At 38.4% G+C, this 16,385-nt stretch overlaps 1 protein-coding gene across 1 annotated transcript in view; it reads left to right on the plus strand.

The window, feature by feature from the left end:
* nxph1 (neurexophilin 1) overlaps nt 1-15,632 on the plus strand; it is a 62,303-nt gene extending 46,671 nt beyond the window's left edge. Inside the window, exon 2 of the mRNA XM_033975261.2 lies at nt 13,113-15,632. Within this exon, the coding sequence (XP_033831152.1) occupies nt 13,113-13,868 (756 nt within the window). The 3' untranslated portion in view covers nt 13,869-15,632. The remainder of the gene's footprint in view (nt 1-13,112) is intronic.
* Nucleotides 15,633-16,385: the final 753 nt, after the last annotated feature.

Here is a 16,385-nt window from a genome sequence, read left to right on the forward strand (position 1 = left end):
ATGTCCAATATGTAAATTCACTCATATTGAACTTGATCATTTCTATTAGTGACTAGACCCAAGAACTCACTGTTTAACAACAATAATCAAGAAGTGCACATTAGCATGGTAGTTGTTGTTAGCTTTACTGTCACAGCAAAACTATGCTCTGAGAGTTGTGAAAAGTTCTTATAATCTCATCTCTGTGAATAATTAGGATGCTCAGAATACATAAAGGAATAACTTTGGACCACTGAAAACTGTTTAAAATGAACTAGTTCTGTTTTTCACTTTTTTAAGACAGAAAAAATAACTTTTAATGGACTGACCACGTGCACACTGTCTGTGTCCAAATGCTTTCGGCCCTGGTAACTGTTTCTCCATAGGGCACTGTGATAATGGTGCAGCACACTGCTATAGTGACGCTGTAAGTTATTGTGGTCCAACAAATAATAGAGAATTCAGCGTCTACTTTTCCAATGTTATGCTGTGACGTCCTGCCTGGTTACACATTCAGTGTGCTCATTTGTCACATGATTTGCAGAGAAATAACATAATTATTAAACACCACATCTGTGGGGGCGGGGGTAGTTTCAAACTTAACCCTAACTGGTAACACTTTATAACAACGACATTCTTTACAGCTTTAGTAAAGCATCAACAAAGACTTACTGAACAAATAGTTTATTAAGATTTGTGCTTAATGGGTTAGGGTAATAACTGGGAATTTACTAAGCCTGAATCAATTTTGACAAATGTTCTTTTCTCACAGTGTTCATTTTCTTATGACATTATAACATTTCACCAAAAGGAAAACTAACTTTTCACCATATTCACCAATAACGGCAACACCATAAGTTTCATTTTCCATACAGTGTGTTTGTGTCTGTCTGTAGCTATGTAGTAGTAAGAGTTTTGCCCTGAAACTGGACGGTAGCCAGTTCAAATCTTGCCTAATTGAATACTGTTGTGTCTCTGGGCACGTCACTTCACCTTCCCTACAATAGGCTATTTTAGAGCCCATAGAGCTGACACAGACCTGAACCATACGAGCGTCTGCAGAGCTAATCAGGATCCAGGTGCGTTCTGGGAATCCAAACGATTTCATTTGCACTCATTAGTTGTTATTTATTTACTGTGACAATAAATAATCACATTAGGCTTATACACAGACATGTCTGTGTCAATTATGAGCTGCTCTGAGCTGTTTTTAATCAGTTGTTCATACAGTCTTTGTGAATCAACCAATCACAGCCCTTGTGTTCAGTAGAAATTCAACATGCAGTAACTTTTTAGCCGAGGTGCACAAACACAGCACGTACACGGCACAGCAAACACCACAAGCTTTCTAGTTGGCCAACGGGGGAGCTGTGCAGCACATCTGTGTAGATCTGATGCTGGACCACATATCAGCCTGAACAATACAGCCCACAACTGATTTAACAGCTGCTCTTTAGATGAGATAGTTTATAACTGAAATGGTTAGAGGAGGGAGAGGAGAAAGTGTTTTTACAATAATGACAAGTGGTGATTGGTTAAGAAGCATTCAGTAAGAGGCTACGATTGGCTGACAGAGACAGACACATGACAGGAAGTAGGAAATACTCACCAATTTTGTTTATATTTGAGTTACATCATATTAGGTCCTAAAATATCCGGTTCATTTCTAAAACCTAAAAACCAACACGCTGAGCTCCTCTCCAGGTTATTTACACATCAACACGATGTAAACAGCGTTAAGTGGGCAGCGTTCAGAGCTAAGCGTTGCTAATATGTGCAACACGTAGAATCCTGCTTCTGAATCAGGCTAATCTGGGCTCGTTAGCGCTAATGAGAGCCTGATTAAACGGCTGTGAGACATTTACATAGACCCCTAATGAACACATGGGGACTGAACACACTTTGGAATAGAAATGGATTTTTGTATTGCCACAACATGAGGCAGAGGTAGATGCAAAAATATCACATCAGTTCATATTCATGCAAAGCTATGCATGTTCTGCCTGTGTCTGCGTGGGGCTGAACAATGTATCGTAAAAATATCAGTATAGCAATATTGGCTGACGCAATAATTGATAGAGCGAAAAAATAAATGGCAACAATATGTAACTTTCTAGATGATTCCATGGAATTAGAAAGCTAAAACCATACTTTGGAACATTCCCTATGGAGACAGATAAACTTTATGCCATACTGTGGAATATTATAGCCAAAGGAACAACCTTTCCATAGAAACAAGTAGGAAGAGACCCGCCTCCAGACAAATAAGAGTCAGGTTTGTGGAGAAACAAGCCCACCCACAGTAAAGACGCATGTTTTTCTATGTTGTTTTCAGTGTAATAAAAACATGCTTTTACTTAAATGCACCGTACAGATCCATCTGAAAGGCACTAACCACTCATTTGAAGATAGTGAGGTAATGATCTGATTCAGGGGAAAAATGGTTTGAGAGGGGAGTTTAAGAAGCAATTTTTGTTAGGAAAGACAATTCTTCCTTGAACAGGAATGGGGGCCTGAGACATAATCCATCTCCGATTTATAACTCCAGCCTCAGGCCCAATGCAAACAAAGCAAACAAAGAGAACAATGGAGCGAGCCATTAGGATCATTAAGGCTGAATGCAGGCCCATTTAGGCTCAAACTGTAAACAATAGCTGTTTACAGTTTCAGTGTAGTTAGCTCCTCCCTTCAGACTGATATAAGGCAGAGTCCAGCAGTAATCTGACCAGAACTGAAGAAGAGGCTTGGATGAACAGCAAAACGTCTTCACTCCTACAACTTTTTGTCCACTTGACAGATTTAACTTTGGTTTTTACTATTTTACTTTAGTCTATGTTTCGGCTAAAAGGTTACATACTGTGGCTTTAAGGACTGTATTAGACTTGGTTGTTCTTGCGTTTGTGGTTTTAATTTAACTCAACTTTAAGTATTTTGTTATTAACATCATTGTATTTAAGAATTTACTAGAAATGTGCCTAATGTGTTTTGTCTTTTTTTTTTTATTCAGGTGTGTTTATAATTTGACTTCCTGGTTGGACATGGGCAGAAAATGTGACATGCATAGGGGTAAATCCAGTTCTGTTACCTAGCAACCATAATGTTAACAAGGGTCACAATTACATAATAGCTCTGATTAGACAAATAAAAACAGATTAAATCAATGTTTAATCTGTCAGAGAAATGTGCTCCTTGCACATCTTTGCATTTGGATGGAATTTTCAATGTTGATGACAGAGGTAGATGTGTTCTGTTTCAGAACTCGAACTTGCTGTATTTTTGTAATGTTCTTCTCAACTTTTTTTTCCCCACAAACTTTCACTTGACTGATGAACTATGATAAATATTGACCACAGGTACTGTCCCACCAAACTAAGACATGATTAGAAAAAAGTAAAATCCTGGTGGTTCACTATATGAAACTCCGCTGCTCCTAACAGGCTGACCTGGCACTGAAGAGTATCAGTAGTAGGTCCTTTAGCTGCAGATGCAAGTGGACAATTCTCATGCATTATATCAGTGTTTCTCAAACTGTGGTACGTGAGGTACTTCCGATCGTACTTGGACAGACCTTCAGTTTGTGGCTTTGCCTAATTTTATCGATTTTGTTGTCCTCTTGTTTGAAGCTACAATAGCAGTGATGCAGTCCACTTTTAGACCTGGTTTGGCCCCAGATTAGACCTGGAACTGTCCTGTTGTAGACCTGGTTTAGATATGGTGGCCAGACCATTACTTTGTGTGAACATTTGAGAGTCACTGCATTATATTGTGATTTTTGAACATGCTTTTGTGCACATTTTCATTGGTATTTTCATGTAGGCATTGATGCGGAGCAGTGGTAGTTAACTATATTAGCTCTGTTATTGTTCATTTTGTGTTACGTAACAACCTTTCAAAAATCACTATGTAGAGTTTCTGCTGAGGTGACAGGCCGGGCTAACCCTTGTCCTGGTGTGGTCATGTTCTATAAATAACTCCAAACTTCTTTTAGATTTTTAAAAATAGCCACCCTTTGTTTTGATCACTGCTTTGCACTTTTGCATTTCTTGATTATGACAAATTACACCTGTGAAGTGAAAGTAATTTCTTTCATTTCATCATGAAACAGGTTTCACATTTGTTTTTGAGTCTCTGAGTCTCCCCTCCCTTTGCTCCTCGAGTTAAGTTACTCCCCCTCCAGAGCGCTATCACAACAAATCAATCTAATGACTACTGCACAATCTAATGACTAAAACTACTGCACATTGCATCAGGTTTGCCAAGTTGCTGTGTAGATTTGTATCATGTTTTTGTATATTTATGAAGAATTGTCGTGTGGGAGCATGGGTGATGTAGGCTTGTGGACTGAACATTGCACAGAATCTTACAGCTAACCATAAGGAGGGTTCGATTAGGGCCTGAGAGAGATCGCTAAATTCCTCGAACATGCATGGATGCCATCTAGAACCTCTTCAGGCATGTGTTTTATGAGAGCAGCATTATAACATGGTAGAAAGCTTGATTTTGTGTAGTGCAGTCTTTAATTATATATTTTTTCTCCACTACGTAATTTCATATACATCATATACTTGATACTTTCCATATGTATATAAAATGTAGCTGTCGTAAACAAAAAATACATTAGAGGGTGTGTCCAAACTTTTGAGTGGTAGTGTAGATTTGGATTGGTCCTGTTCTAGTCTTGGCTTAGTCCCAGGTCTAGTCCACCTCTAGTCCTAAATTTGACCATCTACCCAAGTAATAGAAGCATTTTGTAACTCGTTGTAGTTGGTAGAATAAGGTTCACTTGCGAGCAGAGCGGTGGAGTAGTAATAATAGCAGACACGTTAAAGATTCCACCCTAAGTTGCTTTTTATTGAAACAGAAAGCCCTGTTTTATTGAATAGGACACATCTTAAAACATGAAAATACCCTGCTCTGCTTAGTAAGAGGTACGTCGTTTTCATAAAAAATAAAATAAAAAAACAACTCCATTAGGCTGTGGATTTATTCCCCACTTATGTCTGTAGAAACAACTGGATATTTACTGTACCGTGCACTGCAGACAACATTCATTTCAGTAGGTTTAAAAGGCATTAAAACAGGCATTATTCACACAGGCTGTCATGACATCACGGCTGCTATATTTGTTTGAAGAGCCATTACCCATTTTAATAACTGGGTAATGATGTTGTTATTGTCTGTGCCATGTCTAGAAAACACATAAATTAATATTATGGTAAGTGGAAATTCAACCACGAAAACAAAAAGTATTACCATATATAATACATATTTCAATAATAATAATAATAATAATAATAATAATAATAATAATAATAATAATAATTGCTTAGACTGTTCCCCCACGACCCGGCCCCAGATAAGCCAAAGAAATAGAATGTAATAGGCAAAGCAATAACAGCTCGATAAACACAAGCAAGTAGTGAACCATTCAAAAGAAAAGTTACACAGTCAACCAGGTATGTAAAATGTACTTCTGACCTTTTAACCATATTATAGTTGTTTCCCTTCTCATTTACCCTCTCAAAGTTCTATTCGCAGTGATTCGTGCATGTTTGAGCAATCTTTAACTGCCTATTTTTCATCGCCACTGGTACACGCCCACTGCTCTGTACTTATTTCAGTTTTATACCGCGGAAGTCAGCGGACATGTTTATTTTATGAAGTTGTTTGGAACATTGCAATTTAAAATGTGCTAATTATAACATAATGATCCACGGGTGTCATAGATTATAACTATATAGCAGACACAAGCACAATATGTCTTCTTTGACGCATTCTGAATTCAATTTACATCAACTCATTTCATAACAACTTCATCATCCTCAACTTGCCTCATTATAATACGTCTGACTTGTGTCCTCCTGCATAAACATACTTGTGCATTCTGTGGGTGTGTTTGGTATAGTGCAGCAGTGATAGGAGAGTCTGTGCCTGGGGGAAACCAACTGTGTGCCTGGCTTCGACTCACCGCATCCGGGGCCATGTTTACAGGTGCTGGCTCCCCCCGGCCCCTCCCCTCTCTGTACAGCTGGCACCTCACACAACCGGCCCCGGGGCCTCTCCACTGGCTCCAGACTGGTCCCTCGCTCAGTCACAATGCAGGCTGCAGATAAACACATCCACAGCCGGGAGGAGGAGGGGGGGGAGCGGGGTACAATGGGGATGAAGTGAGGAGAGAGGGGAGGATTTTTGGAAGACTGAGCAAAAACAGGAGCTATTGTGAGAGGAAGAGAATGGGATGGGAGGGTACAGAGGAAGTGGATGGCAAAGGAGTGTACTTTTGATACTGGCTGATTTGATTTGAGTCGTGCTGTAAATTTTTGAACGTGCTGCATCTGATATTTAGTGTCCCAACAACAGAGCTACTTCATTTTAAACAGTTTGCAGTGGTCTAAAGTTATTCCTCACTTACCTCATGCATTTCGAGCATCCCAATTATTCACCATGATGAGTTCCCAAGCACTTCCTGATTCTTGGACTGTAAAATGCTTTTGAACTGCTAGACTCAGACCATTTTTTCTCAGACATGGGGGATACAGGGCCTTTTAAGCACTATGTATTTTATCCCCAATAACTTAAGATTTGATTTACATACTTACTACTGTCTTACTTAAAGTGCATGTTATTCGATGACTGTGCAATCCCTCAGTCATCCAGGTAGGTGGCGTTGCACTAGAAAAGTTTGTCAACTGGACCAATGTTTAGGAGTTTTGGAGTTTGATGGTAGGAGTTGGGCAAGTTGGGTGAAATGTCTTGCTAAAGGACATGACAGCTGTTTGCATTTGAGCAGTTTACACTAGTATCGGAAGAGGTCTGCTTAGTTTCCAAGACTAGACGAGCTTTGGCATTGACAAGGTTGTATTTTACTACTTTTAACGATTTCTTCCAAACCAGTGTTCTAGCTCCATCCTCAGACCTGCCTCTGCTCTGAGCTGTCTCGAGCCTGGTTGGGGGAGATAATTGTGTGCAGACAGGAGCAGAAATGGAAGCTGTTGAGATGTTTTTGCTAAAGTGAACGCTCTCGTCTTTAATCACTGCTCTGTCTTAGCTTCAGAGCGACGGCACACGAGATGACGAGCGCGTATGCTAATGGGTCTCTCAAACACAGTCATGCAAATGAATGGAATGCAGCACAAGTCTTAAAACAAATCAGTGAGTCGAGAATAGACCGGAGACTAGAGTGTTAGCACGCTAGATATCGTTGGTTGACCTTTGACTAAATTGAGAGAATTGGATAAGAGATGTTTTTTAAATATGCACTATGTAACTTTTAGGCGTTGGCCACATATATTTGCCACATATATCCTTGGAGATGTTGTTTCTTTGCCTGGAATGTTCCACAATATAGCATACTAGAGTCTACCAGCCTAGTGTGGATTATTATTTACATCTGCATTGAGGGAAAGAAATATTTTAGTACAGTGTTTCTAAATCAACTCTGAAACACTGGTATAGTTTTATTTTACATATTTACAGACTCAGTTTGGAGCTGGAATAGTCCTGTGATTTATGGGTTTTCATTCTGATTTGAAGGATTTGGCCTCTGTTATTATTAGCAATAACACGCCATTCAAATCAATATTCTATCTTTTGAATGGGAAAAGGTAACCATAAAATCCTTCAAATTAGGAAGTAATCACTTTCCTTAAAGAGGGGTATTTTTACTTATGAGGTTTTAACTGTAACACATAACATATTTAGATCACCAGTGCTTTATTTGCCAAAAACTGCACATTAACATATTTCATAAGTTTCATTTTCATTTTAACACTCTGAGTCTCCTCTCCCTTTGCTCTCGATGCCACTCCCCTTTAAGAGCGCTATCACAACACAATCAGTATGCATCCTACTAATGAAACTATGGCACGTCACATTAGTTGTTTTTTAACTATTTCATATTTATGGAGAATTGTCACATGAGAGCATGGGTGACGTATATTTGAGCTTGATGCTTGAGCTGTTTATGTCTTTCTTTACACTAAATTAGTCAAAACAATTGCAAATTACAGAAAATGCATTGTGCAAACATTACACATTAGAAAATAAATTGGGGGAGTAAAAGAAAATGCGTTGTGATTATGATGGTAAATGTTTTGAGCCAATGATAAAAAGTAAGTTAGAGAAGCAAAATAAGATGCATTATGCTCATGATGAGTAACAAGTTCTGCAAGCAAAAGGAAATTATTTGTTCTAACAAACAAACATAAGTCCAGGAAAACATGAAAGATGATTTGTGTGAACAAATAGACATGTTTAGATCCAGTTAGTCGTATGGATACACAAACTCTCCTGTTATAGTAGTTCTCATTTTATTAAGGACCCACATCATGTCAAACATTTACCAACTTTGTATTATCCAAGTCTTGTTTTCGCGTCAAAAAACATACCTGGTGTTTTTAGTTGTTTTGTTAACTAATTCTGGCTTCCTCTCGAGCTCAAAACGCTTGGTCTTACTGCATGATGTCATTAGGTGTAGATCAGGAAGATTCCATAAATAGTTTACTATAATATTTCCATACTTTTATCATTATTTCTGTGCTGTACTGCATTTTCATAGCAAATACATTATATTCACAGTTAGAATGATTTGGACATGGTTGAGTAATCGTTATTCTCCTGTATTCAAGACCTCATTGCTCCAATCTATCCTCGTTTTCACCGTTTAAGATGAACATTGCGATTTAAAATGTCCAAAATATAACATAATAATCCACGGGTGTCATGGATTATAACTATACAGCAGACAAAAGCACAAAATGTCTTCTTTAAAAAGTAATTCAGCAACTAGCCCCGTATTCCTGGATAAATGCATGGATTAAAGTTTAAGGATTAAAAGTGAAAGAGCCCCCTACCGCTTGCAGCCATAGAATTTTTAATAGTAATAGTAATAATAATAATAATCCTATATCCATGCTTTAAGAGTCTGTCTGTCCATGTCTTTTTCACAGAGCATTATCCCAGCAGTTCTATAGTATAATCCTCATTTTAACCGCACATACACATACTAGAGTTCAGCACCTCACCTGTTTGAATAGGCTGTGATTGCCGATTGCTTCTCCCAGCCAAGTGCTCTCACTCCTGGATAAAGATAGACCCAGGCAGCCACTCCAGCCTGGTTCAGCACTCCACTAGTCTACATTCACAGACTCCACAGGGGGATGGAGCAGTGGGAACAGTCTTAGATCTGTAAATAGGTGCTTAAGAGGCTTGTTTGATGTCAGAATTTGATATTTAAATAGGAACTTTTAAATTATATCTTTCTCCTCTTATTTACTACTATTCAGTCTGCTGTCTACTGTATGTGGCTCTGGGTGTTTGTGGCCGTACTGTCTTGTCAGAGCCTGATCTTGTCGGATTTGTGAAGCTACGCAGGGTTAGGCCTGGATAGTACTTGGACGGGACACGGGCATTCTAGATTCCGCAGTGGGGCGCCAGTGGCAAAAACATGTTGTGACCTTAGGCAAGACACTACCCGTGTTGCTTGGTAAGAAAGTGATGTGTGCATGTGAGTGTTTGTGGTGGATTTCTTCTCACATTTAACCGTGGTGTAAAACTTCTTCTTTAATTATACATTGTTGATTTATTATTTTATTATTGTTTAATTTGAGTATGAGTAATCCTGCATATTTTGCTTGTTTCTCTATTGATACTTTGCCGCAGGTGTCATCAACATCCCCGGGGTTGTGATGCTAACTGAAAGCACTACTCTGTTTGAAGCTCTGTTACTCAAGTGAGACTTTAATCTGAGGTTTATTTTTACACTGTCTGACCATAGAGAATTGACTTCGCTGGAACTACAACAGATGAACTGATTGTGTACTGTTAAACAACAGCTGTCTCAAATAACATTACATCAAGCTAGCATTAGCCAACAGTTTTTCAGTTAGTCAAATTCACCTGTTTTGTTGACAATCGATCACCAAAATGAGTCCATGAACACTCGTAATGATAACAGGGTCCTGAAAAAAGTGTTTTGTATTTTCTCTTGAGTTTTAAGACATATATCTTAAAACTTATGAGGCTGTGTTTGCTAATGTGTGCTGTGTGTCACCATGTTGACTGCTGAACATTCCGTCATAGAAATAGATGCAGCACACCCCCAGCGTGATGTCACTGCAAAGTATCATTTGTTGGTTTTCAGATGGCATGACAACATTCTATAGCCAAATATATTTGCTGCAGATTTTTTTTTTTTTTTTTTTTTTCATTTGTGTCAGAATGACTGCGACGCTCCAGAATCCTACACTATCACTGATTAAGAGAATAAAATCAGAGAATGAAGTTAGTACAGTGTAGTGGGTTAGTGTAGTGGATATATGCCGATGGCTGTGAAAATCTGCAAAACTCCATCTTGAAAATAAGTGATGAAAGATTGCTCAAACATGCACAAATCACTTCAACTACAACGTCGGCTGAGTAAATGGTGAGGGGAAACAACTATAACATGGTAAAAAGCTCTAAAAAGCTGATTTTGCATAATAGGTCTGCTTTAACGATTGTTTGTTTGCACCTCAAAATCAATTAATTTCATGCACAGAGGCAATCCTTTAGTGAGGTAGTTTCTTTCAGGCAAAACTGAAATGCTTTGTTTAAACTGTCTGTATAAGCAACTGGATCCAGGAAGTATTTCTTGATTTTAAATCCTTACACCTTCATTTAATTAACTCATCCATTGCTTCGTATTTATTACTTGACATTAAGTTTGTTTGTTCTGATCTAGACTTGGTTGGGTACTAATCTCGTCCTGGTTTAATCCAGATTTAGTTCTGCTTTTAGTCCCAGTTTAGCCCATAGATTCCTATTTGGAATGCAGAAGTGAGCATGGGCGTGCTTCTGGCTCCATTGATTCTGACTCCAATTCACTTTCTGTTAAAAAACTGTCGCCCCTCTCTCCATGAATGTTGCTTTCAGGCTCATTATTATGGTCTTAACCCTCTCTATATGATCCTGGTGCTATTATTTCACTATTTTGTCCATATATCATGATATGAACATTAATAAAAGACAAATCCCGAGGTCGCTCCTGCTAGAGATAGCAACAGGTTTGACTGACAGTGTTACTAAGGGCCCGCTCCTTGCTAAACCAGTGGTGTGGGTAGAAAGGGGTGTTACCTTCAACAGTCTCGCTCCAGATTGGCTCTTTGGTTGCTATGATACTCGGGGTCGGAATTCCAAATATGGAACTCGACTCCAGATTCACCCCAATAACTGTTAGCCTCAGTGAACTTCATTTGACTGCAGCTGAACGCTCACTTAGTCCACTTCTTTATACAGTCTATGGTTTAGCCACAATTTTAATTTTGCAAAGGTGAACATAGCCTATGGAAGAAATCACATGTTCAAGTGATTTTTTTCCGAGTATATTTAAAACCCCAGAACCTGTGTTATATCTGTCAGGTCTTGGCCACAATCATATCTTGTATTTCTTTCACATTTCAAACACTATCCCCCCACTATATCTATTTCATCACATACATAGACCCATTTTCCCTACCCCAGCCCCCCACCTTTCTTAGAACCAGACTGCGGTCCAATTCTAGTCAAAGTGATTGGTAGCGCAACCTTATTTTCTGTGTATCGATCCTGGGGGCAACCTGCGAAATGCAAAAACCCTCACAAGACGGATTTGCTGTCACTTTGTACAGTAGGAATAGGCCCATCAATGTCGCGTACCTCCACGGCTCCCTTTGTGAACGCAATCCCGCTCATCGGCGCTAAACGTGGAAACTCGTAGCTCCATCAATCATCGCTTCAAGGAGCTAGCGTCTGTTAATAGCGTAGTTTTACTCACTTCATACCTGGAGGCCTGTCTTTGTTAACAATAGGAAGGGTTATAGACAGAATTTTTTGCGATATCCTTCTAGTTGATTATATGGTTCATTCCAGGTGAAGACTCAGTTTAATCGTAGTTTAGTCTGAGTTTTCTTTGAGTCCTGGTCTTAGTCTTTACAATTACAGTAAACCTGACCATTTCGCCAGGCTCGATAGTGTTGCTGTCTGACAAAAGCGAGTGAATGCGAGAAATTGATTTGTGTTTTAGCTGTGACCCATCATTTGACATTGAAGACAGCAGAATGCATTGATCTGCTGGGCCCCAGTGGAGTTACATAGGATTGATCGGGCAGTTATTATGTATTAAGGACTGGGAAAAATCAATGTTCCAAATGGTATGATGGATAATGTGTTCACATATAAATCATTCAGTGAATATAATTAAGTACAAATAAAACATGTTGAATAATACAAGCACAATTTGAAGTAACAAAACAAATTTATCTGACAGAGGCAATATATAACAAATGAATGAATAATTACAGCTGTACTTTAACTCTACACTTGTGAATCTCATGTTTGTTTGAAAATGTATTTTTAGAATTTTCGTAATGCCACCATAAACAAAACTATTAAAACAAAACATAGATAACATTTTACCAGTGTATTACACTCTTCTGATCTGTTATAATGTTCTTTCGTGATCACAAACATACCAAACAAATCCTCCATATTTAGGCCGAGTTTTTCTCTCAAACAAAAAACACTCTGTTCCACCTTGTGATGTCATGTGGTGATACAGGAAGTGCTCCACTGTGTTTTTAAACTCCATACACCTTCACTAGAATCAGTTGGATCATTTCAACCCCGAAACTGTCAATCTCTACTGAACAAAAGGTAAAAGGAGCTGTTAACTTTTAAACTACCGCATCATGACATCACAAGGTGGAACAGAGCATTTTGAGGTTGGGAGATGCAGACAGACTAATAATAAAGGGTTACTCCAGGCATGTTTTTGAATGTTCTAACAAGAATCACAAGAATCAATTGTGGTTTTTTGGGTGGTTTATGCATCTGTTGTTTCTCTCACTGTCTCTATCACATAAAAACAAAACGCTGAAAGAAAGAGCTCCTTCAGCGTTTTGTTTTTATGTGATTATTTTTGCCTTATTTCAATATTTTAAAAAAAGAAAAAGAAAAGAAAAAAATGTTCTGCTTTCACAAACCAAAGACGTTTTCAGTAGTCAGATGAAGATTTGAATACATTGTACTACCGAGTGATCTCCATTGACCTATGGCAATTCAAATATTTTTCAAAAAGCTAATGATTTTTTTTGTTTTCTTTTTTCTGTCATTCGCAGGTCACAAGTGCCCACGCCTCCAAGTCGGACATCATCAAATCAGGCAGCCCCAAATCCACGTTAAAGCACATATGGACAGAAAGCAGCAAAGACCTGTCGATCAGCCGGTTACTCTCCCAAACTCTCCACGGCAAGGAGAACAACACCGCTTTGGACCTCCGCTACGACACTCCCGAACCCTACTCCGAGCAGGACCTTTGGGAATGGCTGCGGAACACCACGGACCTCCAGGACTCACGACCACGGGCCAAACGGCGGCCGATGGTCAAGACCGGAAAGTTCAAGAAAATGTTCGGATGGGGCGATTTCCATTCCAACATCAAAACCGTCAAACTCAACCTTCTTATCACCGGGAAAATCGTCGATCACGGAAACGGAACTTTTAGCGTCTACTTTCGACACAACTCCACGGGTCAAGGCAACGTTTCGGTTAGCTTGGTGCCCCCTACCAAGATTGTCGAGTTCGATGTAGCGGCGCAACAGTCGGTGATTGACGCAAAGGATTCCAAGTCGTTCAACTGTCGCATCGAGTACGAGAAGGTGGAAAAGGGAGCGAAGAATACGCTTTGCAACTTTGATCCCTCCAAGACGTGCTACCAGGAGCAGACCCAGAGCCATGTTTCTTGGCTATGTTCAAAGCCTTTCAAGGTGATCTGCATCTTCATATCGTTCTATAGCACTGACTACAAACTGGTTCAGAAGGTGTGCCCGGACTACAACTACCACAGTGACACTCCGTACTTCCCCTCTGGCTGACAACACTGCAGACTGACCAATCACTTGTGGAAAGGTGGAGGGGCTTCTACTCAGAGAAATGTTAATTGTACCATCAATGTTCTTTCAAATGATTACCCAATTTCAGCTCCATAATTAGGGATGCTTCGATTTAGCTTTTTCATTGCTGATATTATGGCTATTGATATCGACTGATACCAGGGACCAGAGACTGATTACAGCATTGATTTCCTTTAAACTGAAATAAAATAAGACAAAACTGATCCATTTGTGTTATGTAGCTGTTCTGTATCTCTTAAGTAACTACAGGACGAATTTAAATAACCAAAAATTCAAACATCATGAGACTTTCTACGCCAACTATGGTCATTTATACGCCCAAGTAGGATACCGACTGAAGCGATATCTGGAAGTATCAGCATCGATATCCAATACCAGTATCGGATCGGTGCATCCCTAACCATAATGAAACACCTAGATGATTTGTTTTTAGACAGTTGAGCGATTATTTTAGTGAACCTCTATCTTAGTGTAGTTAGCAGGATTTCGATTTTTTTTATTCCTGAAAGACAATGTCATTTTAAGGCACTGTTTTATGTTCTGGATAACCCAAAATTAGAATTAGATTTTGCAAGAATTGTTATCGTGGACCCGCTTCAACTCGATGTAGTCTCATGTTTTAGTTGTGATCTGGACCTATTGTATTGATTTACTGTCATTTCATTTTACATGCTTGTTGATGTCATACATGTATTTGTTCTCTTGTTTCGCCCTTTCAATGGATTCAGAAAGAATAAGGTAGCATAAAATTGCGTGTTTTTTTTTTTTCAGTTATTTATTACAATTTCTACAGGTTTAAAATCTGGCATTGTTGGCAAAATTTGATGTAACATTTTTTTAGGTTAGGTCTTTTTATTATTTGGGTGTTAGTGTCAAATGTGAACCACAAGAATATCTGATCACTGACCTTTCTTTTTTTTCCCTCAAAATTTCAAATTAATTCAATGAAGGGAAAAAAGCATATTTTTTGTGCGTTTTTTTTTTTTTTTTTTCCTTAGACACATTTACTAGTGTGGCTAGCTAGGTTATTTGTTATTATTTGACATTTTCGTAGATATTATATTTACTTTTCTCCGTTTTCCTAATACAACTGTGCATTATCCCCTGGACAAAATGGATTGTCTGCCCCAGCTGTGCTTTGGAGTTTTCCTTCAAAACTGGAAATATAGTGAAAAACTATTCAATGAAAAAAAAAACTTTAAAAAAAACAAACTAAAAAACTTGCAAGGCAGCTGAAGAGGCACGGCTGAGCATTCAAAGATCCTGGTGTGTGATGCTTTTAGGTTGGGAGTAGATACGTACCTTGGACAACTCGAGCGGACTTCCTCTCCGGACAGGATGTGGTTGCTTCATTCTGGGCTAACTGTGGTCCATGGGGAAAGGGGCTTGCTCATTGTCACTTAATATATCAAATGTAATGTATTGAATTATATCCTAGAGCCTAATTTGTATGAATGGTTTGTATTGTACATAGTTGAATCCTGCGCTGCTTCTGTACATTCCCCCATGAGCTGTGTCCCCCTCTCACTCCATTTATGCTCGTTCTTGGTTCTTGGAACAAAGTAAATGATGTTTCTGCCCTAGATGTGACTCATGAAAACAGAACTCCTGTACAGAAGCTGTAAAACCCACTAAATATATGAAAAGTATTCGCTAAAGTTTTCTTTATTGGGGGAGGTACAGGGCTGGAGATGTACATAGAAATTAAAGATTACAGTAAATTTTAACAATTGAATCGTCTTTTGTGTGAGTTATTTTGAACCATATACACGGAACTGTTCAGCATAGACTACTGTATGTTCATATGACATCTCTCAAATATCTTGCTTAAATATGAAAAATTACACTTCTATGATTTATAACTGTTGACAAATACCATATTTAGATCACCATGTTACCTTTTATTGTTTTGAAAAAGAAAAAAAAAAGTTTGATTTGTTTCACTTTCACTTTCGCTTTTGATGCTCTGAATCTCCCGTTGCTAAGTTACTCGAACAGAAACAACATACAAAAGCACTTCAGGCATGTTTTTGATGAGGGAACAACAGTTTAACATTGTAAAAAAAAAAGTAGATTTTTGCAAATTTTGTTAACTTTGTATTGCAAAGAAACTGTAGCTTTAAATAGAAACAGAATCTGAAAAGCACTTTTTAGCATGGTCGCTAATTAAGAAGAAAGACTAGCTGTCTTTAAATGGGTAGCTAAGTGGGATCCGTATAAATCGATGAAATAGCAGAATTCATAAGTTTTTCACTTGTGTCAACAGTAACACAAAGCAAAAAAAAAAAAAAAAGGAATGAAGCGTATAAGCTTTATAGAAAGAGGAAATATTAGCATGAAATTATAAGACACCAAATCATCGTTATCAAATAGCACACACCCATTATGAATCTTGCTTGATGACCTATTTGAATACATTTGGTATAAACCTTTCTTTGTACTGAATAGTTTTTAATCTCATGAGAGGCCTATTGTTGT

This window comes from Periophthalmus magnuspinnatus, chromosome 11, assembly GCF_009829125.3.
Source record: "Periophthalmus magnuspinnatus isolate fPerMag1 chromosome 11, fPerMag1.2.pri, whole genome shotgun sequence".
In the NCBI taxonomy this organism is placed as follows: Eukaryota; Metazoa; Chordata; class Actinopteri; order Gobiiformes; family Gobiidae; genus Periophthalmus; species Periophthalmus magnuspinnatus.